The sequence below is a fragment of the Gopherus evgoodei genome, chromosome 1 (genome assembly GCF_007399415.2).
Source record: "Gopherus evgoodei ecotype Sinaloan lineage chromosome 1, rGopEvg1_v1.p, whole genome shotgun sequence".
Lineage (NCBI taxonomy): Eukaryota > Metazoa > Chordata > Testudines > Testudinidae > Gopherus > Gopherus evgoodei.
Window position 1 is genome coordinate 139,760 of NC_044322.1, and position 27,030 is coordinate 166,789.

A 27,030-nucleotide genomic window follows, 5' to 3' on the forward strand; every position below is an offset into this window, starting at 1 on the left:
TCTTTCTTGAAGATGCTTTAGTCAAACACAAGTTAAGGTTGTTCAAAGCCGTGGGGCTAGCTGGCGACGCTTGGAGGAAACAGCCAAGTTCACAGACATCCACCTTTTACTTTAAAAAACTTTTTCCTCTGTTCTTTGTACAAGGAGCATGGTCCCTGTGGAAAAACAGTTTTTATCTGTTCTTTCTGTCCTCCAGTGGCTGTAGTGTCTCAGTTCCTTTCCCTGCTAGAACCCAGGCAATGCCCTTTGCTAGGTGTCTAACAGCTGTTGCACCATCAGGGAACAAGGATATGGTGTGATGCTACGTGATTGAATAGGGCCATTTTTGCTAAGTATAATTATCCTGTTTACATGCACGTATCAGCTTTGTGTCTGAAGTTATCATTATTAACAGTCTACTAGTATCTTACACCTTTACCTCTGAGGATAGGACGAAAAGCAATGGGCTTAAATTGCAGCAAGTGCAGTTTAGGTTGGACATTAGGAAAAACTTCCTTTCAGGGTGGTTAAACACTGGAATAAATTGCCCAGAGAGGTTGTGGAATCTCCATCTCTGGAGATTTTTATGAGCAGGTCAGACAAACTCCTGTCAGTGATGGTCTGGATGGTTCCGGTCCTGCCATGAGTGCAGAGGACTGGGCTATCTGACCTCTCGAGGTCCTTCCAGTCTTGTGATTCCATGTGTTGTATTCCTGTGTAAAACCCTTCTGGTGGATAAGACGAGATGTTGGTGGCCCTTGGAGGAGACTTAGCGATTACAAAGGGCCATAGAAGAAAGGCGCCTACGCAAGACTATGGGAAAGGCTGATCGTGTGAGTCATCAGAGCATGTAAGGACATAGAATATGCTCATGTGACCCTGGACTCATCTTAACTCCATTTCTCTGCACTGGGTTTCACACAAGGAAGCTCTGAACAAGGACTGGTGACCCCAACCTGCTTGGGTAATTTCTGGAGAGACTTTTGCAAGCAGGCAGTTTAGTCCATCACTGCTGTGATCCTGATCTCTGATCACTGAAAAACCACTCGGATGTCTCTGATCTATGAACCATTTGTAACTCTTCTTCTTTTCTTTTATTACTTAACCTTTCGTGTCTCTTGAGATTAGGACTTTACAGGTGGTGAAATTGACGTTCACTGACTGCTCATCGTGGTGTCCAGAGATCGGTGACGAGCCAAGGGCTGGGATGCCTTGGGGCATGGTATATTTGGCTTCTAGTTAACCAGTGCGGTGAGACAGAAGTTCCTCACTTTTGTTCCTCACTTTGTGTACAACCACCAGTCGGGGGGTGAATCTGCCTGTAGATGTGCGGCCTCACCCCTGCTCCGCTCCTGCTGGTCTCTCCGGGAATTAGCTCAATTCCCAGCCCAGAGCGCCCTCTGCAGGCCAGTGATCCGCCTGTCCTCTGGCCCCATCTCCCTCCCTGGACGCCAATTCCCCTTTAACTGGGGTGCTGCCCCCTGGCAGTAACCCCTTTCTCTTAGGGTTTCTCCTCCCCAGGGAACCCCCACCCACTATCCCCACCTCGCCTCAGTATCAGGCTACTGCCAGTCATTGTCTAGCCCCACGCCCTGGGGCAGACTGCAGCATCAGCCACTCATCACGGGCAAGGAGGGTTTGGACCCGCTGCCTTGGCCTGCCCCTACCCCCGGGCTGGCCTCTGCAACCCCCAGTACCTGTTGGCCTTGTGCTAGGCCGCAGCCTGGGCCTTTCCAGGCTGGAACTGCCCAGCTCCTCTGCCTTTCCCCAGCCCTGCTCCACGGAGGTACCCTGTGTCCAGCTCCCTGCACCCAGGCCCATCTCCCTCGACAGCCAGAGGGAGACTCCTTCTGGGCCTCTGGCTCACAGCCTTTTATAGGGACCAGCTGGGCCTGACTGGGGTGTGGCCCAGCTGCAGCCACTTCCCAATCAGCCCAGCTTAGCAGCTCCCGGCCACAACCTTTCCCCAGGGCAATTTGTTCTGAATCTGGCATCCTCAGCGGCATCCTACTGAGGCATGGTGATATATGGACGCCACTGACAGGTGTTTCACAGACTATCCTTGGGTAGCCCCCTCTTACAGATGGGGAAATTGAGGCAGCAGGAATGAAGTGTCTTGAGCCAAGAACAGCCCACAAGTCCCTAGCTGCCAATCCCTTGCTTAGTCTCGCTCAGACCTGGCTTGTTTAGTCCATGCACCCACTTGCACCATTTGAGGATTTGGCCCAAGTCATTTAACTAGAGATAAGGCATCAGCAGAGACCAGTGAGCTGGGAGGGAAGATGCCTATTTATTAGGTTTAGGGTTCTGCTACCAAAGGGCCATAATCAGGGCTGTTGAGTCGCACACTGCACTGATGTGGTTCCTTGCAGCACATCATTGGACTCTATGCGCTGTGCACGGTTCCGGGTAGCGTGTCATCCCTGGTAAACAAGCAAGACAAGGCTGAAAACTGAGCTGTGTGGAAACTTGTTTTGTGGCCAGAGTTTTTAGCTGTTTCTTTGATAAATTCCTCTTGCTGAAGAGCTGCAATTCCACTGATCACAAGACACAAATAGCCTTGGTGTGTCTAATACAGCCCAGGGGAGCAATGCACATTCATGACCAGAGCGGTGGTGCTGCAGGGAGGGTGGATTGCGGTGTCGGAACTCCCAGTTTCTATTCTCAGCTCTGCCACCAACTCACTGTGTGGCCTTGGGTAAATCACTTTACCTCTGTGTCACTCAGTCCATCCATGACACGGGGATAATGCTGCCTAGCAGCCTAGCTACAGAGCTTCTATACCTAGTGATCAAAAGCGTCACGCAAAGCGTCTGTTAGAATCAGCTTCACTGTCCAGCTTTAGCCCCTGGGCAACGCATCCACTGTAGCTCCAGAGAAGGTGCCATGTATGTGTGTAAACAGTCGGCTAATGGAAGGTGTGTCATTGATCTCCCTCCCTGTGAGCTACCAATGCCTCTGCCCAGCATCCTCCCTTCCCAGGTAATGCAGGGGACAATCCTTCCACATCTCTCAGCTGTTGTCCTCCTAGCGCCAAAGCTGATCCCTTGCCCTGCTGTGATGATGCGGTTCTGGCGGGACCCAACTGAGAGTGCCAATTCAGGACCAACTGCTCAAACAGGGCAGTCACAGCCCAAGGCTGGGGTTTTTCCACCTCTAAGGCAAACCAAACCAGCCAGACAAAAACGACTTCGGTTTCACCCCACTGGCTAACCACAAGTCACACAAGCAATTTCCTTAGACAGTCTCCCAGTATCACCACCAGTGCCACCCGTCCTGGGGATGAATGGTTATGAAAACCAACACCCCAGTAAAAGAAAACGGTTCTCTCGATCCCAAAGGACCAAGCCCCAGACCCAGGTCAATATGCACAACAGATCTTACTCACAAATTACGCTGTTGCCAATCCTTTAGAATCTAAAATCTAAAGGTTTATTCATAAAAGGAAAAAGATAGAGATGAGAGCTAGAATTGGTTAAATGGAATCAATTCCATATAGTAATGGCAAAGTTCTTAGTTCAGGCTTGTAGCAGTGATGGAGTAAACTGCAGGTTCAAATCAAGTCTCTGGAGAATATCCCCCGCTGGGATGAGTCATCAGTCCTTTGTCTAGAGCTTCAGTTTATAGCAAAGTCCCTCCAGAGGTAGGAAGTAGGATTGAAGACCAAATGGAGATGAAGCATTAGCCTTATATAGGCACTTCCAGGTGTAAGAACACTTCTTTGTTCTGACTGTGGAAAATTACAGCAAAATGGAGTTTGGAGTCACATGGGCAAATCCCTGCATACTTTGCTGAGTCACAAGGCGTATCTGCCTCCTCTCAATGGGTCAATTGTGTAGCTGATGGTCCTTAATGGGCCATCAAGCAGGCTAAGCAGAGCTAACACCAACTTGTCTGGGGTGTTTCCCAGAACTGCAGCACCAATTTGAAATACAGACAGTATACAGCCAATACTTATTACTTCAACTACATCATGATACAGACATACAGACAGCATAATCATAACCAGTAACCCATAACCTGGTCTTAGACACCTTATATGACCCCCATTACATAAGATTTGGTGCCACTACAGGACCTTGGTTGCAAACCATGTTCTATATGGTCCCAGTTTATATCAATAAAGTCACACCTGCCCCCGAGGCCTGGCTCAAGGCAAAGGGCTCCCAGCTCATCCCCATTCCAGGGCTCTGCCTGCTACAGGCCCCCCACCGGGAGGAACAAAGGGGAGCTGAAAGCTAAAGAAATAAACCACACAAGGGTCTCTGCCCTCAGGTCTCTGTAGCTGAGCTTCAGGGCCCACAAGCTGTACGGTGCACAATCCTGCCCACCGGCCTCACAGCCCTGCTCCCAACCCTCAGCTGCTTTTATACGGCTTCCCGGCTTCCCTCTCCGATCCCGACTGGCCGATCAGCCCCAGCGCTGCATCCTCGCTGCCCTCACTGCAGGCTCCTTTTCAGGCTGCAGCAGCTCCCGTCACAGCCCCGGAGCAGATGGACGGGGAGGTGATCCAGTGAGGGACAGGGAGGGGGAAAAAGAGCGAGCAGCAGTGGTGGGGACTTGGGGCAAGAGGTGGAGAGGGGAGTGGGGCACAGAGGCAAGAGATGGAGCAGGGGCTGTGTCTTGGGGGAATAGGTGCAGAAGTATCTGTGGCCTTGAGGGGAGATGTGTACCAGGGGCATGGCCTTGTGGGGAGAAGCGGGGTAAGGGGAAGGGACCTGGGGGTTATGGTGGTTAGTTCTCTGAAAACATCCACTCAGTGTGCAGCAACATGAAAAAAATGAATAGAATGTTGGGAATCACCAGGAAAGAGATAGATAATCAGACAGAAAATATCAGATTGACTCTCTATAAATCCATGGTACTCCCACGTTTTGAATACTGTGTTCGGATGTGGTTGCCCCATCCCAAAAAAGATATATTGGAATTGGAAAATGTTCCAAAAGGGGCAATAAAAATGTTTAGGGGTATGGAATGGCTTCCTTATAAGGAGAGATTAATAAGACTGGGACCCTTCAGCTTGGAAAAGAGACGACTATGGGGGGATATGACAGAGGTTTATAAAATCATAACTGGTGTGAAGAAAGTAAATAAGGAAGTGGCATTTACTCCTTCTCATAACACAAGAACTAGGGGTCACCAAATGACATTAATAGGCAGCAGTTTAAAACAAACAAAAGGGAGTATTTCTTCACACAACACACAGCTAGTCTGTGGAACTCCTTGCCACAGGATGTTGTGAAGGTCCATCAATAGCCAGGGTGGGAAGGGATGGTATGTGTTTGCCAGCAGCTGGAAATGGGTGGCAGGGGATGGATCACTTGATTCCCTGTTCTGTTCAGTCCCTCTCGGGCACTTGGCATTGGCCACTGTTGGCAGACAGGACACTGGTCTAGATGGATCCTTGGTCCGGCCCAGTATGGCCGTTCTTATGTTCTTATATGTGCAGAGGTCCAGTTATCAGTAATTAGAAGGATGGCAAACCAATGAGTTCTACACTTACCGATTCCCCAGTTTCTCACACTACACAGCACAGTAAGCTCAGGAAAGGGTCTAATGTCTCTCTGGCTGCACAGTGAGTGATTCAGGAAGGGGACCCAGCACCATGTCACCAGCCAGCTCTGCACGGAGCTTAGTCTGAGAGCCAGAGCACCAAGAGAAAACTATAGGTCCCTTTATGAGTAAAGAGCCAGGGCACCCTGCCCCGGATCTGTTTGGTCCTCACCCCATAGATGATGGGATTAAGCATAGGGGGCACCAGGAGGTACACGTTGGCAATGAGAACATGGAAATGCAGGGGCACATTAAGGGCAAACCAGTGTGTGAGGGAGGAGAAGCGAAGTGGGATATAAAAGGCTAAGATGGAACAGAGGTGGGAGCTGCAGGTCCGCAAAGTCTTGAGCCGGGCGTCCTTTGTGGGGAGGCTGAAGATGGCCCTGAGGATCTGGGTATAGGACACTGCGATAAAAATCATATCCAGACCCTTCACACAGAATATCATAAAGATGCTGTAGTATCTACTGACGTGAGTGTCTCCACAGGCCAGCTTCACCACAGCCATGTGCTCACAGTATGTGTGGGGGATGATGTTGGTTCTGCAATATGGCCACCGACTCGCCAGGAAGGGATAGGGCAGTACGAGCGTGATGCCACGCATCACCACGGCCAGACCAATCTCAGAAACGACAGAGTTTGTCAGGATGGTGGAATGTTTCAGGGGATCACAGATGGCCACGTAGCGATCAAAAGCCATGGCCACAAGGATCCCAGACTCCATCATTGAGAAGCAGTGAATGAAGTACATCTGGGTGAGGCAGGCACTGAAATCGATTTCCCTGGAATTGAACCAGAAGTTACTCAGCATTTTGGGCACTCTGGCTGTGGACAGGAGCAGGTCAGTGATGGCCAGCATGCAGAGGAAATAATACATGGGCCCATGGAAGCTCGCTTCCGTCTTCACGATGAACAGGATGATGAAGTTCCCCAAGACAGCTATAGCGTACATGGTGCAGAAGAAGATGGAGATCCAAGTGTGGGCCGCCTTCAGGCCAGGAATGCCCAGCAGGATGAAGCTGGAGGGGTTGGTGAAGTCGGTTTTGTTGGAATCTGACATGGTGTAGGAGAGAAGGTGTCCAACTCTGATATGTTCCCAGGATCCAGGGTGATGGTTGCAATACAAAAGCCTGGGTGGAGAGACAATGTTAATAAAAGCTACTACATGCATTACTGGATACTTTTCTCATGGGTGAAGCAGATTGGTTCCTCTTCACACACATTTTCATTTTCCAAATCTGAAAGTGTAAAAAAAAACCCCAAACCTCCCAAAGCTTTGCCAATTCATGTATCAAGGTGTCATAACTTTAGTCCCAGATTTGGACCTTAGCGTCCAAAATATGGGGGTTAGCATGAAAACCTCCAAGGGGTCCCCAAATCCCTTGAGTCTCACAACAAAGGGAAATAATCCTTTTTCCCTTCCCCCCTCCAGGTGCTCCTGGAGAGAATACACAGACACAGCTCTGTGAATCCAAACAGAGTGACTCCCCCTCTCCGTTCCCAGTCCTGGAAACAAAAGCACTTTCCTCTTCACCCAGAGGGAATGCAAAATCAGGCTAGCAAATCCAACACACACAGATCTCCCCCTGATTTCTTCCTCCCACCAATTCCCTGGTGAGTACAGACTCAATTTCCCTGAAGTAAAGAAAAACTCCAACAGGTCTTAAAAGAAAGCTTTATATAAAAAAGAAAGAAAAAATACATACAAATGGTCTCTCTGTATTAAGGTGACAAAATACAGCGTCGATTGCTTAAAAGAATATTGAATAAACAGCCTTATTCAAAAAGAATACAAATCAAAGCACTCCAGCACTTATATTCATGCAAATACCAAAGAAAGGAAACCATATAACTTACTATCTGATCTCTTTGTCCTTACACTTAGAAACAGAAGATTAGAAAACAGAAACTACTTCTCCAAAGCTCAGAGAAAGCAGACAGAAAACAAAGACCCAGACACAAACTTCCCTCCACCCAAAGTTGAAAAAATCCGGTTTTCTGATTGGTCCTCTGGTCAGGTGCTTCAGGTGAAAGAGACATTAACCCTTAGCTATCTGTTTATGACACAAGGGGAAACATTCCAAGCAGAACTACCTGAGGGAAAAGACCTGGGTATCATCAACAGCTGTTCCATGGACATACCTGCTCATTCATAGTAGTGGCCAAAACAAAGAAACGTTCAGATGCCTAAGGAATGAGGAGACATCAACCTGCTCCGGAAACGCACTCAGTTATGATCCCCCAGTCTCTATAAAGGATTAGCAGATGGAAAGGAGACTTCTAAGACAGGCTGTGAGAATGGAGGAGGAAGCCATATGGCAACAGACTGAAAAATCTGGGACTGTTTAGATTAAAGAAGCCCCAAAGAAAGGGGCATATGATAGAGGAGAACAAAATAACAGAATGGAACTGATTGCATTCCAATGGAGAAACAGAGAACAGTTCCCAGCCAGTAATTTCTACAGACATTTAGTGTTTCAAAAGGGCTAATTCCTCAAAGATGGCAAATTATCCACAAAACTGATTGGGAGGAAAAATATATTCAGAAAAATGGGAAGGAAAATTGGGAGTTCTTTAAGAAGAGAGTATAGATAGCTAACAAGCAACAACTGCACATTCAGAAAGCAAAGAACTCATATCAGATGAGGTGATTGAATACTTTCTAGTCCATTAGCAGTCAAGGAGGGTGTTAAGCAGCAGCTACAGTAGAATCTGAGAGTTGCAAACACCAGAAACATCAACTTTTAAAAATTAAAGGGAAAGATTTTTAAAAAGGGATTTGACAAGATTAGGAAAAAATGGAAAATCTGGCATGGGATTAGTTAAGAAAAAGTCTAGGGATATAATTAATGTGAGTCACCAACAGGGTTTATGGAAACAGGTCTTGCCAAATAAGTTTTCATCCTTTAATGGCTGTACACATTTGGTTGACCAAGGGAACTGCACATGTACAATAGACTTGGATGTCTCTGAGGCATTTGATGGAGTTGGGGAAAACATTCAGATAAAAACACTGTCCAATATCAGTAGATCACATGTAAAATAGACTAAAAACTGGCTAACGGACCAATTTCAGGAAGCAGTTGTCAATGGGGTATTGCAGGGAATGGGGGTGTTTCTAGTGGGGTTCTGCAGGGATCAGTTCTAGGCCCGATGCTATACAACATTTTCATTAATGATCTGGAAGCAAATAGAAAATCACTGCAGCTAAAAGAGTGGAGGATCCAGACTTGTCAGAGTAATTACATGAGGCAGCCAAGGCAGACACAAATGTTTCATACAGTCAAATGCAAACTTATCATCTCGGAACAGGGAACACAGGCCTGATCCACAGACTCGATCACTGTATTATGGAATTGAGGGACTCTGAAAAGGATTTAGGGGTCACTGTGTAAACCAACTCATCGTAGTGGTGACTTGGAGCAGGAGAAGGATTTTACCTCTGCATATGGCATGGATAAAACCGACTGCATCCAGTTCCGGGGTCCACATTTCAAAATTTGAAAATTTGGAGAACTTGCAGAAGAGGCACAAAAAGGATTGGAGGCTGCAGAAAATGCCGACCAGTGAGACACTTAAAGAGCTTCATCTATTTATCTTATCAAAAGGACGATCAAATGGAGAATTTCATGGGGAGAAAACCATGGGTAATAACGGACTCTGCAATATAGTGGAGAACGGCAGAGCTAAGCCCAAGCCAGATAAATTTCAGGTGGAAATAAGGGCGAGGTGTTTAGCACTGAGGGTGATTAACCATTGGGAGAAACTGTGAAGGGAAGTGGTGGATTCTCTAGGTTCCTATGTCTGCAGATCCAGACTGGATGTTTTTCTGGATGATCTGTTTGAGGGCTTGTTTACACTTAACATGCTACAACGGCACTGCTGTAGCACTTTATTGAAGAGACTATTTACCCATCAGCGTAGGTAATCCACCTCCCTGAGAGGCAATAACTAGGTTGACCTCATGGTGGGGTCTACCCCCGGGTTCGGCTGATATAGCTACATGTCTAAGGGAAGAGGATTTGATATTTGAAAGGCTGCCATAAAAAACGATGGAGAAAAGTTGTTCGCTCTTGCAACAGAGAGTCAATGGGTTCAAACTACAACAGAACAGATTTTGATGAAATCTCAGGAAAAAACTTCCTAACTCTAAGGCCAGGAGGACAATGCAGATGTGGAAGCTCCTTCACTAGAAGTTTTCCAAAGAAGGTTTGATATTCATCTGTCCTGGATGGTTTAGAGAAAACAAATCCTGTATCTTGGCAGGGGGATAGACTAGATGTCCTTTGTGGTCCCTTCTCACCCTGTGGGTTCTATAATTCTATCATGTGAAATCGTACCATAGACCAGATCTTTGATAAACACAAGTCTTATAGACTCATAGACTCTAAGGTCAGAAGGGACCATTATGATCACGTAGTCTGACCTCCTGCACAAAGCAGGCCACAGAATCCTACCCATCCACTTCTACAACAAATCCCTAACCTATGTCTGAGTTATTGAAGTCCTGAAATCGTGGTTTGAAGACCTCATGCTGCAGAGAATCCTCCAGCAAGTGACCCATGCCCCATGCTGCAGAGGAAGGCGAAAAACTTCCAGGGCCTCTGCCAATCTGCCCCGGAGGAAAATTACTTCCCAACCCCAAATATAGCGATCAGCTAAACCCTGAGCATATGGGCAAGACTCACCAGCCAGCACCCAGGAAAGAATTCTCTGCAGTAACTCAGATCCCATCCCATCTAACATCCCATCACAGACCACTGGGCATACTTACCTGCTGATAATCAAAGATCAATTGCCAAATTAATTGCCAAAATTAGGCTATCCCATCATACCATCCCCTCCATAAACTTATCAAGCTTAGTCTTAAAGCCAGATATGTCTTTTACCCCCACTACTCTTCTTGGAAGACTTAGAAACCTTCATCTGATTTCAAGTCTAAACTTCCTAATGTCCAGTTTCTACCCATTTGTTCTTGTGTCCACATTGGTACTAAGCTTAAATAATTTCTCTCCCTCCCTAATATTAATCCCTCTGATATCTTTATAAAGAGCAATCATATCCCCCCTCAACCTTCTTTTGGCCAGGCTAAACAAGCCAAGCTCTTTGAGTCTCCTTTCATAAGACAGGTTTTCCATTCTCCGGATCATTCTAATAGCCCGCCTCTGAACCTGTTCCAGTTTGAATTCATCCTTCTTAAACATGGGACCAGAACTGCACACAATACTCCAGATGAAGTCTCACCAGTGCCTTATATAATGGCACTAACACCTCCTTATCTTTGCTGTAAATACATCGCCTGATGCATCCTAAAACTGCATTAGCTTTTTTAATGGCCATATCACATGGGCGGCTCATAGTCATCCTGTGATCAACCAATACTCCAAGGTCCTTCTCCTCCTCTGTTGCTTCCAACTGATGTGTCCCCAATTTATAACTAAAATTCTTATTATTAATCCCTAAATGCATGACCTTGCACTTTTCACTATTAAATTTCATCCTATTACTTTTACTCCAGTTTACAAGATCATCCAGAACTTCCTGTATGATATCCCAGTCCTACTCCGTGTTAGCAATACCTCCCAGCTTTGTGTCATCCGCCAACTTTATTAGCACATTCCCGCTTTTTGTGCCAAGGTCAGTAATAAAAAGGTTAAATAAGATTGGTCCCCAAACTGATCATTGAGGAACTCCACTAGTAACGTCCTTCCAGCCTGACAGTTCACCCTTCAGTAAGACCCGTTGTAGTCTTCCCTTTAACCAGTTCCTTATCCACCTTTCAGTTTTCATATTGATCCCCATCTTTTCCAATCTCACTAATAATTCCCCATGTGGAACCCGGGTCAAATTCCTTACTGAAATCGAGGTAAATTAGATCCACTGTATTTCCTTTGTCTAAATAATCTGTTACCTTATCAAAGAAGGAGATTAGGTTGGTTTGGCAAGATCTACCTTTTGTAAAACCATGTTGTAATTTGTCCCAATTACCATTGACTTCAATGTCCTTAACTGCTTTCTCCTTCAAATTTTTTTCCAAGACCTTACATACTACAGATGTCAAACTAACAGGGCTTATCCCTGATATCTTTAACATCCTTTATCAATTTTTTTAACTTTAAATTTGTATTCCTTGAATTTTTCCCTTTTCCCACTTAATTCTATATTGCTTTTGTTCTCCATAATAGCTGCCTTTGCTTTGCCACTAAACCTGGTTTTCAGAGATATTACAGGTTGGGAACTGTTCTCTCTTTGTCCATTGGAATCTAATCAGTTTCAGTCTTTATTTTTCTGTCCTCTATCATATGACCCCTTCTTTGTCTCTTCTCTAAACTAAACAGTCCCAGACTTTTCACTCCATGATGTTCACAGCTTGCCTTACATATCCTATTTTTATCTGCTATATTCTTTATAGAGACTGAGTGACCAAAATGGAGTGTGTGTCCAGAGCAGGTGTCATGGTATAATTCCCCACTCTGAACCTTAGCGTCCAAAAGATGGGGTACCAGCATGAATTCCTCTAAGCTCAATTACCAGCTTAGTACTTGTAGCGCTGCCACCAACCAGGAATTCCAGTGCCTGGTACACTCTGGTCCCCCAAAAAACCTTGCCTGGGGACCCCCAAGACCCAGACCCTCTGGGTCTTGACACAAGGAAAGTAAACTCTTTCCCTCACCGTTGCCTCTCCCAGGCTTCCCCTCCCTGGGTTACCCTGGAAGATCACTGTGATTCAAACTCCTTGAATCTTAAAACAGAGAGGAAAATTCACCTTCCCCCCTCCTTCTCTCTCCCCCTCCCAGACTCTCCCTGAGAGAGAAAGTAATCCTAACATGGAGAGAAATTAACCTTTCTCTCCCCCTTCCCTCCTTTCTCCTCACCAATTCCCTGGTGAATCCAGACCCAGTCCCTGGGGTCTCACCAGAATAAAAAAAATTATCAGGTTCTTAAACAAGAAAAGCTTTTAATTAAAGAAAGAAAAAAACAGTAAAAATTATCTTTATAAATTTAAGATGGAATATGTTACAGGGTCTTTCAGCTATAGACACTGGGAATACCCTCCCAGCCTAAGTATACAAGTACAAATTAAAATCCTTTCAGCAAAATACAAATTTGAACTCCTTCCAGCCAAATACACATTTACGAATAAAGAAAACAAACATAAGCCTAACTCACCTTATCTATCTAGTACTTACTATTCTGGACATATAAGAGACTGTATTAAAGAGATTGGAGAGAAACCTGGTTGCACGTCTGGTCACTCTCAGAACCCAGAGAGAACAACAACCAAACACTAACAGCACACACAAAAACTTCCCTCCCTCAAGATTTGAAAGTATCCTGTCCCCTAATTGGTCCTCTGGTCAGGTGACAGCCAGGCTCACTGAACTTGTTAACCCTTTACAGTCAAAAGAGACATGAAGTACTCCTGTTCTATTAACCCTTAACTATCTGTTTATGACAACAGGTTATTCTCCATCCGATTCACTAGGCATCCAAACATTGTCTTTGTTTTTTGTCACTATTGTGAATGAGCAGGTGTTTCTGTGCATCTGTTATCAATGACACCCAGGTTTTTTCCCCATAGGAGTGTTTCACTTGGGATCTTTCCCCCGGCACATGGTTGGTCAAAAGTTTGTTTTTTTCCCACTCCCAGACTTTGAGTAACTGGGTGAATGGGTTTCACTGCATTAACAAACAACGAGAGATGACCAATATTCACACTCTTAAGGTTTGCTATAAGATGATGTGTGTGAAATATTGATGCATGGGGCACCATCAAATATGGAACTGGCATTAGTAGGGTTAAGTATCAGAGGGTAGCCGTGTTAGTCTGGATCTGTAAAAGCAGCAAAGAATCCTGTGGCACCTTATAGACTAACAGACGTTTTAGAGCATGAGCTTTCGTGGGTGAATACCCACTTCCTCAGATGCATGCATCTGAGGAAGTGGGTATTCACCCACGAAAGCTCATGCTCTAAAACGTCTGTTAGTCTATAAGGTGCCACAGGATTCTTTGCTGCTTTTAGTAGGGTTAGTTATCCATAATTCATTTATCCAAATAATGAAAATATTTTTCACTGTGTAAAGAGTGACTAATCTGGTTCACCCACAAAAGCATCCTCTGGTTGTGCATGTAGTTTCTCATATTAACATTCTCTCTCTGTACAGGCGTTTGAAAAGCGACCATCACCCTAGACCCTGGGCAAATACAGGAAGTCAGTAGAACATACGGTATGTGCAGGAGACATCGTTCTGCTCAGAGTTGGACACCTTCTCCCCTATTCCATGTCAGATTCCAACACAACCAACTTCAACAACCCCCCCACCTTCATCCTGCTCAGCATTCCTGGCCTGGAGGCACCCCATATCTGGCTCTCCATCCCCTTCTTCCCCATGTATGCCATAGCCATCTTGGGGAACTTCACCATCCTGTTCATCGTAAAGAGGGAGCCGAGCCTTCATGGGCCCATGTACTATTTCCTCTGCATACTGGCCATCACTGACATGGTCGTGTCCACATCCATTGTGCCCAAAATGCTAAGCATCTTCTGGTTCAATTCCAGGGAGATCGATTTCAGTGCCTGCCTCACCTAGATGAACTTCATTCACTGCTTTACAGCAATAGAGTCTGGGATTTTCGTGGCCATGGCTTTGGATAGGTATGTGGTCATCTGCCATCTGCTGAGACATTCCACCATCCTGACAAACCCTGGGGTGGCAAAGATTGGCCTGGCCATGGTGCTGCATGGCATCATGCTCATACTGCCCCATCCTGTCATTGCCAGATGATGGCCATATTGCAGAACCAACATCATTCCCCACACGTACTGCGAACACATGGGTGTGGTGAATCTGGCCTGTGCCAACATTGGCATCAGTAGTTACTATGGTCTCTTTGTGGTATTCTCTGTGATCAATCTGGATGTTTTTTTTTATTGCTGTGTCCTATACGCAGATCCTCAGAGCCATCTTCAACTTCCCCACAAAGGATGCCCGGCTCAAGACCTTTGGGACCTGCATCTCCCACCTCTGTGTCATCTTAGCGTTTTACATCCCATGTCTCTTCTCTTTCCTCACACATCAGTTTGGCCACAATGTGCCCCTGTATTTCCACAATCTCATGGCCAACATGTACCTCCTGGTGCCCGCCATGCTGAACCCCATCATCTATGGGGTGATGACCAGGCAGATCCGGGACAGGCTGCTCCAGCTTTTTACTGATAAAGGGGCCTAAAGTTTTATCCTGGTGCTCTGGCTCTGAGATCAAGGTCCATGCAGAGCTGGTCAGTGACATGGAGCTGGGCCCCCTTCCCTGAATCACCTGCTGGACAGTCAAAGAGACACTAAATCCTTTGCTGACCTTATTGTGTGGTCTCAGGATGATAAACTCGCATTTGGTCTACGTACAACTAATTGGGCTGCCCCCTTTTCTACTTGCCCCAAGGTTCCTCCCTCCTCCTCCAAGGCCCTACCCTGGTGACTCACTTCTCTCCTCCCCTCCCGCATCAGTTGCTGGATCATCTCTGTTGGGTTTTTCTTTGGACACGATGGACAGACAAGTAATTAGAATATCCTCTGTCTTCAGACATGACCAATGGACACACTGGAATGCACAGAGACTGGAGTCTTCAGTTACAGATTGTGTTTATTGTGGCAGGAGCTTAGCCTGCAGAATCACTCTTTCCCCTCCCGCACATCCCAAGGAGTGAGTCCAGATGTTTGTTAGACATCCCTCCTTTGTTGTAAGCATTAACCCTCTCCCTACCCAGGTGGGCAGCTCTGGTCTTGCTCTTGGCCCAATAAATGTTCTCTAATTATCTTGCTAAACTCTCCACCCCATTTGTGTTTTCCTTTGTATTCTACCTTTGCCTTATAAGGGCTATTGAGCACTCAATTATTGTTGGCAAGTAGCTTTGCACCTTCTGTGTGCATGTGTCATGGGACTTCCCATGCTCATCTCTTGGTTCCTGGAAGACAGAGCACCTGCAAGATTGCGAGCTTCTGTTGGCAGTTTACCAGAGAGAGCAGATATCTGATAGAGTTTAACACCCACAATCTCTTTGACGCTCTTCACCCCAAAGCACCTCATATTCACCATGGTGATGGAATTATGCTTTGTATCATTCTAAATGTCTTGGTCTGCTAAACACTGATGTCTCAGTGGGTTGTATTCACTGTCATTGTATGTGAAGCTATGAAATCTTCCAATTTCTGAGTTACAAAAGCATGATATGAGGCTGGAAACATTCAAAACCAGCATTTAAGGTATAGCAATGGAGTAGGCAGACAGACTGGAGGGGATCTCGAGAGGTTATCAAGTCCAGTCCCTGCACTCATGGCAGGTTTTAATTGAGATTCCTACAGAGGACAGCATGGTTACTTACCAAATCATGTCAGGGTCACCAGTGTGCTTAGGCACCCCTGAGCAAACTGCCCAATGTCCACAAGATCCAATAAGGGACGAAGGCACCCAACCTAGTGTATTGTCGATGAATCATGGTACTAGTATCCCACAGATTCCCATGGACCATTCATACATTCACACCCCTAACAATGGACCAACTCAGTGAACAGTGAGATTTTCCAGTCCTCCCTGAGGCCAGAAAAAGATACTCCCTCTAAGATGCTACTTCATATCCTGATACAAATAAATTATGAACTGTTATCCTGACCTTATCTTTTAGGAGGGCTCAGTGTGCTCCTGTTATCCTTCGGGAATGTTTTTATACCATCCTTGATATCAGGATGTTCTGTATCAGAGGAGTGGCTGTGTTAGTATGGATCTGTAAAAGCAGCAAAGAGTCCTAGTGGCACCTTACTAGACTAACAGATGTATTGTAGCATGAGCTTTCATGGGTGAAGACCCACTTCGTCGGATGCATGTTCTGGTATCACTTGATGTTGGCACAAGTTTGCGTGAGCACTCTGTGACTAGAACTTCTTATGAATGGGTGTTTCTGCAATGTCAACCCTGTTCTTGCCAGATTCTGTGAGCGCCCCCTGCCTCGTACCAGAACTCTGACAGAAGGGCTTATGTCTCAGGCTCTCTTCCTATTACAGGTACTCAGGTAGCCATGGAGGGAGACCTCATTGTGGAAGGATACAGAGGAACCCCCAGGGGGTCCTCTGAAGAACCAACATTCCCAGCACCTATCACCAGAGCTCCTGTAGGAGTGTCCAGCAATGACCGCTCTCACACATTTTTACTGTAAACACAAAACAACCCCACCTTCAGCTGGGCTTACGAACAAGTAGCCCGGGTTGACAGAGCCATGAATGATCTCTTGAGAGCTGAACCATGGCCACAATTCGAGCTAACAATCGATTACCTCTACCATATCGATCAGGACCCTCAAACTCAGGAAGTCAGAACCCAGTTAGTCACCTTCCTCTGCCATAGAAAGGCCGTTGTGAGGTTTGCCCATGATAATCCCACAGCTGGCCATTTGGGGGCAATAGAAGACACTGGCTCAAATCCTAGCTCCCTTCTTCTGGCTGAAGGTCCGTCATGAGGTGAGAGATTATTGTAGTTCCTGCCTCAGTGCCAGATGGCTGGGGGTGTCAAAAGTTCCCATGGTCCCCTTGTGTAGTGTGGGTCCCCTTTGAGAGGGTCGTACTGGACCTGGTGGAACTCTTCCTGAAGAGAAACACTGGTTTTTGTTACAGCCTTGTCCTGATGGACTATGCTACCCACTTACTCAAGGCCGACCCACTATGCAGTGGAGCTGTCAGAGATATATATCTGAGTTGGGCTGCCCCAGAAGATTCTCACTGATCAGGGGACCAACTTTACTGCCTGGTTGCTCTGCCAGGCGTGCACAATACTGGGCAGAAGACACTACAGACCTCAGTGTACTACCCCCAGACAGATGGCCTTCCTGAATGTCTCAGCAGGACTTGAAAAGTTTCCCTCAAAAGAATCACACCAGTGGGACCAATGGATTCCATCAGTATTGCTTTCTAATAGGGAAGTATCCCAATCTTCCCCTTTGAGCTTCTATATAACTATCAGCTGTATCGAATGAGAGAGGCCTGATGACACACCCCATCGAGAACCCAGGGACTCTTGCAGTATATCCTGCATTTTCAGGTGCCCTTACGAAAGAAAATCTGCAGATGGCTCAAGGATCCCAGGAGAGATACTACAATCAGGGGGCCTGGGCCCCCAATTTGAGCCCAGGAACAGGGTGCTCCTGCTTTTCCCTAAGAGGAGCATAGTGCAAGAATGTGACATGCTACCAGAACAGATGGGAGAGTTTTTATTAGTAGGAGGATGCGAAAGCCTTGTGCCTTTTGCTAAAGTGCACCCAGAAACCAAGGGTTTGGAAGCTGTGTTATCAATGGAGGTAGCGGATGATAACCGCATTGATATGAAAATTAGCAATGAAATCTCCCCTGAAGCTCAGGCTATTAAAGTGTCCACTGCAGCAAGGAGGAGTGTTCTGCTGGAAGTTCAGAGTGAAGGAGGAAAGTCCCAGAACTGCTGAGAGAATCTCCTTTATTCCTCTGCAGCAGGGGAAGCTGCATGCTTGCAGGGGTAGGGGTGGTTGAGACAAGCTCTGCCCCGGAGCAGAAGGCAAAGGTTCCTCACATGGGGAGGAGAGTCTATTGCCTGTCTGGGAGAGAAATGTCCACGTTGCAGCTAATTCAGAGACAAACACAGTGCTAGGGGGAATAGGAAGATGTGTTCCAGAGGGTAGCCCAGAGAAGGATGATGGACTCGTAGAAACCACTAAGGAGGTGGAGGAGGGTTACTTTGACACTGTAGCAGGAGGCAACACCACCTCAGAAAGGGCGGGGGTGGAGCACCTCTCAGTGACACAACTGTCCAGTCTGTTAGCTGTGAGCCCTTCACAGCTGAGCAGGGGATAGATCCCACCCTAGAGAGCACAGGGGTTTGTGTCCTGGGGAAGAAGAGAAGGAAACTGGGGGAAAGGAATAGTGAGAGAAGAGGAATGTCTTCTGACTGGTCACATGAGAGAGGATACCCAGAACAGAATGGCTGGTTTATCATCTCTGCACCCAGGTACCGAACCTGAGGCTTTGAGAGGAAACTGTGTAATGGACCTCCAGGAGGGCAGCAGTCACACAGCTGACCTCTCAGGGATGGTGGTAGGGGTGACAGAGAATACTTTAATCTAGGTCCATATTTGTCAGGACTTCATTCCCAATGAGTTTTTGAAAATGAACTCTGTCTCTTTAAGACAGGATGTGGATCCTACTGAAGAAATGGTTGTCTGTGAAAATGCCAATGACCCACCTGACAGAGGGGAGGAGGTCATCACCTGGGCTGGTAGGCAGAGCACTGCAGAGAGTTCAACAGTAACCATATTCCACTTTGCATCCCAGGAAACTCTGTCACACACACCTAATGGGTGAATCCATTTCCCTCTTCTGAAGCCTTCATTTAGTGACAGAGAGTCTGTGGTTAAGGCAGAAAAATCAGGACTTGTGGGATCAGTTTGTCATTTTCTTGCTGGCCTTCACCAAGTCAAGTCACCCTTTGTCTCAGTTTACCTACCTGTGTATTGATCATAGTCACTTTCCTTTGCTAGGTGTTTTGAAGACCCTTCAGTGAAGGGTTCTGCACAGTGATGATAGTTACTGATGAGACTTATTGATTTCTGATCCCTTAGTGACAGCCCTGTGTGTCTCCAGAAACTGCTCATGTCTCCCCTCAGTCATCTTTCTCCAGATCTGTCTGTCTACTATCCAACCAGGCATCCTGGCCATTTACAGGGTATAGACATCTGCACATTGTCCTGAGCTTTCTTCCTAGTCAGCTACGATTTTAAAATAGAAACAAATACACAGAGCAGCCAATTGCTCTCTGACTCAGCGTAGAGCCCGAATGTTCTCCTCTCCCTTTGGGAAGGTCTATTAATTACTGTTTACTCCTAAAGCTGGATAAAGAGCACAGAAGCACATAGATGGAAAAAGAGACATATGCTAGAGTGTCTCCAGTCTCCAGCATGTTTACATCCAGATGTCACTTGTCCCACAGAGGCCAAGTGAAGTCCACGGAGATTGCACAGAGCTATATAATAAGCAGTTCATACACAGTGTTGGCTCTTGGCGTGGGATGCTGCTGCAGATGCTGGCGTGAGAGAGGTGTTGGACATGGCTATCTGAGAGGGATTCCCAAGGAAGACATTTCTGCCTCAGGATTCACAGGTACCCATCTCTTGCTGAGGAACTCACCTACTCAGTAAACCTAGTGCAACACTGGTGAATGGGATAGAGAGAGTAACTCTATTGTGCTTTTCACACTGCATAGCCATTAAATATCCCAGGACCCTTGCCACAGGGGGTGTGTTTAATCCACTATGATGGGTCAAAATGTCACTCTTTTTTGTGTACCCCCACCTGCCCCAGCTGATTGTCCCCAGCCCCGAGGTGGCTGCATTTCGGTGGCACAGGGAATCCTTCAGGATGAAAGGTGTTAGGAGATGTACAATACAAGCTCAAATTCTTAGGCTGTGGCCCATAATTTGCTCAGGCCTCTGCTAAGGCAAAAATTCCCCTTGGAGTAAGAGCTGATTAAAGATCTCAGGAGCCAACTGTGTGTTAATACGGAGACACTGTCACCTCCTCTGGCATTTCAGGGCTCTGGTTGTTAACGTAAGAACATAAGAATGGCCGTAATGGGTCAGATCAAAGATCCATCTAGCCCATATCCTGTCCTCGGACAGTGGCCAGTGCCAGGTGCCCCAGAGGGAATGAACAGAACAGGAAATCATCAAGTGATACATCTCTTGTCATCCATTTCCAGCTTCTGGCAAACAGAGACTAGGTGCACCATCCCTGCCCCTCCTGGCTAATAGCCATTGATGGACCTATCTCCCGTGAACTTATTGAGTTCTTTTTTGAACCCTGTTATAGTCTTGGCCTTCACACATTCCTAAGGCAGGGAGTTCCACAGGCTGACTGTGCACTGAGTGAAGAAATACTTCCTTTTGCTTCTTTGTTTGAAACCTGCTGCCTATTAATTCCATTGGGTGACCCCTAGGTCTTGTGTTATGAGAAGTACGTAACACATTCCTTATCTACTTTCTCTACACCAGTCATGATTTTATAGACCTCAGTCATATCTTCCCTTAATCGTCTCATTTCCAAGCTGAAAAGTCTCAGTCTTATTAATCTCTCCCCATATAGAAACTGTTCCATACTCCTAATAATTTTGTTGCCCCTTTCTGAACCTTTTCCAATTCGAATATATCTTGATATGGGGCACAGCACATCTGCACGCAGTATTCAAGCTGTGGGCATACCATGGATTTATATAGAGGCAATGAGATATTTTCTGTCCTATTCTCTACCCCTTTCTTAATGATTCCCAGCATTCTGTTCACTTCTTCACCTGCTGCTCCACATTGAGTGGATGTTTTCAGAGAACTGTCCACAATGATTCTGAGATCTCTTTCTTCAGTGGTAACAGCTAATTTACACCCCGTCATTTTATACATACAGTCGGGGTTCTGCTTTCCAATGTGCATTATGTTGCATTTATCAACATTTAATTTCATCTGCCATTTGGTTGCCCAGTCACTCACTTTTGAGAAACTGGCTCCAAGCCCATTCCACTAGCCCCATTCCCCTCCCAACAGAAACCAGGCATCCTGGCTCCCAGTCTCTTCTCGCTCCAAGCGGCCGGAATCCACTCTGGAGGATTTACAGATTCTCTACATCCTTTCTATACAGCAGTGTCCAAGGTTGGATACAGTACTGCAGCTGTGGCCTAAGCAGAGCTGAACAGAGCGGTCCGATCACTGACTGAGACTTGCACGTTCTGCCTCCACTAATACAGCCTAACATTGCATTTGTCTTTTCTGAAACGGCAAGAAACACCCACTCCCCTGAGAGACTGTAGCTATAGCAACCTAACCCCCATGTGGACAGCATAGGGTTGATGGACAAATCATTCCATTAACCTTGCTATCACATTTCAGAGAGGTGGATTACACCCTGCCTTCGGTGTAAGCAGTGTCTACAACTGAAGCGCTATGGCAGCACCACTGCAGCAATTCAAGTGTAGACAAGCCCTCCAGCAGGTCTCCCAGAAAAGCATCCAGTCTGTGTCGGCAGACATGGGGAGTTGGAGAATCCACCACTTCCCTTCGCAGTTTGTTCCAATGGTTAATCACCCTCAGTGCTAAACCTTTGCTCCTTATTTCCAACTGGAACTTGTCTGGCTTCAGCTTTTAGCCATTGGGCCTTGCTCTGCCATTCTCCGCTAGAACACAGAGCCAGTTATGACTATTTAGGATAAATAGAGGAAGCTCCTTAAGTCTCTCAGTAGCCAGCATTTTCTGCAGCTTCCAATTATTTATGTGGCTCTTTCTTACCTTCTCCAATTTTTCAACATTGTTTTATAAATGTGAATCTCCGGTCTGGACAGTCAGTTTTCACTAATGCCATGGACAGAGGTAAAATCCTTCCACTGCTCCAACTCACCAACACCTGTTTACACATGCAGGGATCGCATCAGCCCTTTTGGCCACAGCCTGAAACTGGGAGCTCCACAGTGACTGTTAAATCCTTTCCGAACCTCCATTCACTGACAAATTGGCCATTGACATCTGCTTTCTTAGATCTGTCAGTTAGCCAGTTTTTAGTCCATTTAACTTGTGCTCCACTGGTGCTGTAGAGTGTTCATTACTTTCCCCTACAAAATCAAATGCCTCAGAGATATCAAAGTCTATGGCCTCTGCACGGTTCCCTTGATAAGCCAAACGCCCTCTCATTAAGGGATAAATTCAGATTTATTTGACAAGACCAATTATCCATACATCATTTTATTGACGGGCATTAATTATATTCCAAACTTTTTTTGAACTAATCAAATATCAGCTTTTTCATTATTTCTTATCTTGTCAAAGCTTTTTTTCTCAACATTACCTTTCTTTTTTATAATTTACTTTTAACAGACACCTGTCCTGCGTTTGATTCTTTCTTTCTTTCTTTCTGCTGCCTGAATGTGGATTTCTGGCTCACAAGGAGCTGTGTGATTGATTGGTCAGTTCATAACTCTGTTGTTCAACAGTCGATGCTAATGGACTGGAAAGTATTTCATCTCCTAATGTGAGCTTCTTTCCAAATGCAGAACAAAACTGTCTCTTGAACACATCTACCTTTTCTCCAATATAGACAAGTTTCTTTTCTCCCTGTAGGAATCATCCTAAAGGTTTTCAAGGGTTTCTTTTGTACATCATATACTTAATAACCTCCTTTTTCTGATCCTTAGCTCCACCAATCATCGATATTTCCATGGTATTTTAACATCCCTCATTAATTTTCATAACTTCCAATTTGTGTTGTTTCCTATCTATTTTCCCTTTCCCCCTTTTGTTATATATTACTCCCCCTGTCTAATTTCTGCCTTCTATTTAATAAACTCTTCTTAAAGAACTACCAATTTTCATTCACATTGTCCTGTCTAAATTTTTCCTCCAAATCAATTCTGCTGATAATTTGCCTCAGTTATCTGGAATTAGCCCCTTTGAAGCACAAAGTGTTTATAGATATTACCAGTAGGGAACTTTCTCTCTTTGTCCATTTCCATATAATCATTTCAATTCTTTATTATCCTCTCCTCTATCATATCTCCCTTCTTTGACTCTTTCCTAAACAGTTCTTGACCTTTCAGTCTGTCCACAAAGGACAGGCTACGCCATTCCGATAGCCTGTCTCAGAAACCCCTTTTATATCAACTGCATCCTTTATGGACACTGGGTGACCAAAACGCAACTTGTGTGCAGAGTAGGTTATTGTCCATCCCATTCCTTATGTATCCCAAGATTGTCTTTGTTTTGGCCACTGTTGCAAAAGAGGATGTGTTTCCATGGAACTGCTTGAAATGACACTGTGATCTTTTCCCTGAGGTCTATTCTTGTTGGGGTGTTTCCCACAGCACATGTCTTGCCAAAGGTTTGCATTTTGACTACACTCTGATTCTGAGCTACTGGGTGAATGTGGAACTCCCTACAGCATGCACTTTCTAGCCTGGCTTTCATTGCAGTAACGAACAATAATGCTGTCATAAACAGACAGTCCAGAGTTAATTCCTCTTTTACCTGTAAATGGTTAAGAAGTTCACTTAGCCTAGCTGACACCTGGCCAGAGGAACCAATGAGGGAACAAGATGTTTTCAAAGAGGGAGGAGGAAAATCAGTCTTTGTCTGTTCAGAAAAGTTTGTGCCGAAATAGAGGATCCAGGAATCAGCCATCAAACATTTCTTAAAAGTCGTACTTGTTTAAAAAAGGATTGTATTAAATAATGTTTATTTTCTTTTGTGACTTCATTTTGCATAGAGGGGGAATCAAATTGGGCTTCTTTGTTAAATAGGGTTTTGCCCACAGGGACATCCTCTGTGTTTTGAATCTGTTGTCTGTGAGAGAAGCTTGCATGCTAATCTCACAGAGGTTTTTTTCTCACCCTTCTTTAACTAAAAGTCTTCTTTTAAGAAACTGAATGATTTTTCCTTGTTTTAAGATCCAAGATTTTTTGGATCTGGGCTCACCAGGAATTGGTGGGAGGTGAATCAGTCTCAGTCCTGCCACGAAAAGGGGGATAAGGACTGGGGAAATATTTCACGGGTAAGACAGAGTTTCCAAATGATTCTCCCATAAATGTTTGTTTAAACTGTTTGATGGTGGCAGCTGCTAGATCTAAACTGTTAAGTAAGCTTAGGGGTTATCTCATGCAGGTCCCCACATCTGTACCCTAAAGTTCAGAGTGGGGGGTGACACCTTGGCAAATGTATAACCAGTATCCTCACTCATTTTATTCATGCGGATACCTATTAATGTTTCCCACATCACAACACATTATTGACACATGGAGCAGCATAAAATATGGAATTGGCATTAGAAGGCTCATTTGTTCAGAATTCATTTTTCTGAATAATTAAAATGTCATTTTTCTGTGTGTGAAGAGTGACCAATCAGCTTCACCCATGAGAATGGCCTCCATTAGTACATGCAGTGTCTCATATTAATATTGTCTCTCCACCCAGGCATTTGTATTGTGACCATCACCCTACAGCCTGGGCACATACAGGAAGTCAGGAGAACATACGGTACATGCAGGAGAGACCGTTCTGCCTCAGAGTTGGACACCTTCTCCCCTACTCCATGTCAGATTCCAACACAACCGATTTCACCAACCCCTCCACCTTCATCCTGCTGGGCATTCCTGGCCTGGAGGCGGCCCACGTCTGGATCTCCATCCCCTTCTGCACCATGTACATCATAGCCATCTTGGGGAACTTCACCATCCTGTTCATTGTGAAGATGGAGTCGAACCTCCATGGCCCCATGTACTATTTCCTCTGCTTGCTGGCCGTCACCGACCTGATCATGTCTACGTCCATCCTGCCCAAAATGCTGAGCATCTTCTGGTTCAGTGCTAGGGAGATCAGTTTCAGTGCCTGCCTCACCCAGCTGTATGTCTTTCACTCCTTCTCAGTGATAGAGTCAGGAATCTTCGTGGCCATGGCTTTTGATCGCTATGTGGCCATTTGTGATCCCCTGAGACATGCAACCACACTGACAAACCCTGTGGTGGCTAAGATCAGCCTGGCCGTGGTGCTGCGTGGCAGCATGCTCGTATTACCCTACTCCTTCCTGTTGAGGCAGTGGCCATATTGCAGAACCAACGTCATCCCTCAGCCATACTGTGGCCACATGGCCGTATTGAAGCTGGCCTGTGCCGACATCCGCATCAGCAGTTACTATGGCCTCTTTGTACTATTCTGTGTGATGGGTCTAGATGTCATTTTTATTATTTTGTCCTATACTCAGATCCTCAGGGCCATCTTCTCCCTCCCCACAAAGGATGCTCGTCTCAAGACTTTGGGGACCTGCAGCTCCCACTTATGTTCCATCTTAGTCTTTTACATCCCAGGTCTATTCTTCTCTCTCTCTTACCGGTTTTACCAGAATGTGCCCCTGCATTTCCACGTTCTCATAGTCAATGTGTACTACTTGATGCCCTCCATGCTGAACCCCATCATCTACGGGGTGAGGACCAAACAGATCTGGGGGAGGGTGCTCCGCTCTTTACTCATAAAGGGACATAAAGTTTTATCCTGACTCTCTGACTGAGTCTGTGCAGAGATGGCTGGTGACAGGTGCTGTGCCCTCTTCCCTGAATCACTTACTGGGCAATCAGAGAGACATTAAACCCTTTCCTGACCTTACTGTGTATTGTCAGCTTTGGAATCAGTCTGGGTACAGTTCATTAACACATAGGGTTTCCACCTTTCAGTATTTGGTAACTGAACTCTTGAGTCTCCTGCACCCTCTCTTACTATTCCCTCAAGGCTCTGCCCCTTGCCCCACCTATTGCCCCAAAGTTCTGCTCACTTAAGAACATAAGAACAGCTACACGGGGTCAGACCAAAGGTCCATCCAGCCCAGTATCCTGTCTTCCAACAGTAGCCAATGCCAGGTGCCCCAGAGGGAGTGAACCTAACACGTAATGATCAAGTGATCTCTCTCCTGCCATCCATCTCCATCATCTGACAAACAGAGGCTAGGGACACCTTTCCTTACGCATCCTGGCTAATAGACATTAATGGACTTAACCACCAGGAATTTATCCAGTTCTCTTTTAAATTCTGTTCTAGTTCTATCATTCACAGTATCCTCAGGCAAGGAGTTCCACAGGTTGACTGTGCGCTGTGTGAAATACTTCCTTTTGTTTGTTTTAAACCTGCTGCCCATTAATTTCATTTGGTGACCCCTAGTTCATATATTATGGGAACAAGTAAATAACTTTTTCTTATTCAGTTTCTCCACATAACTCATGATTTTATATACCTCTTTTCTTTAATCCTCTGAACATTTTCTGATGCCAGTATATCTTTTTTGAGATGAGAAGACCACAGTATTCATAATTTGAGCGTACCATGGATTTATATAAGGGCAATAAGATATTCTCCGTCTTATTCTCTATCCCTTTTTTAATATTTGGGGTTATTTTTTCCAACGTGCATTACTTTACACATCGGAAAAAACGTCTCCGTTTCCCTTCCTCCATCACCCACTGGATCAGCTCTGATTCCTCCTCCCCCCCCCAACTGGGCTCACCCTGCCGTAGGACTGGGAAGGAGCTTGCAGTGAGTGCAGTGGGGACCCAGCTCTGGGGCCCACAGGCCACTCAGCAGCAGAGGGGGAAGCCAGGAAGCCCCACACAAATAGCTGAGGCTTGGGAGCAGAGCTGTGAGGCAGGCAGGTAAGGCTGTGCACCGGACAGCTTGTGAGCCCTGACCCTCGCCTACCAATTCCTGAGGGCAGAGACCTTTGTCTGCCTTATTTCCTTAGCTTTCAGATCCTCTTTGTCCCTCCCTTCTGGGGGCCTGTATCAGACAGGATTCCTGCAATGGGTGTGGGCCGGGAGCTCTTTGTTATCCAAACTTTGGTGCACAAATGAGTCTTTAAAATGTATTGTTCTAAATAATCAATGCAGTGCACACTGCCTGAGTCCATTTCAGGTGA

General features: G+C 45.8%; 1 protein-coding gene and 2 pseudogenes across 1 annotated transcript; 2 read left to right on the top strand and 1 right to left on the bottom strand.

The window, feature by feature from the left end:
• Positions 1–5,611: 5,611 nt before the first annotated feature.
• On the bottom strand, positions 5,612–6,592 carry LOC115647895 (olfactory receptor 52R1-like). Its single transcript, XM_030554817.1, has one exon. It carries the CDS (start codon positions 6,590–6,592, stop codon positions 5,612–5,614), a length of 981 nt encoding a protein of 326 aa, XP_030410677.1.
• Positions 6,593–13,815: 7,223 nt separating this feature from the next.
• LOC115647903 lies at positions 13,816–14,764 on the top strand (annotated as a pseudogene).
• Positions 14,765–24,663: 9,899 nt separating this feature from the next.
• LOC115645445 lies at positions 24,664–25,610 on the top strand (annotated as a pseudogene).
• The last annotated feature ends 1,420 nt before the right edge of the window (positions 25,611–27,030 follow it).

What these genes read in the sequence shown, in the direction of transcription:
- LOC115647895 (XM_030554817.1), bottom strand. Translation starts at nt 6,592, where the DNA reads ATGTCAGATTCCAACAAAACCGACTTCACCAACCCCTCCAGCTTCATC.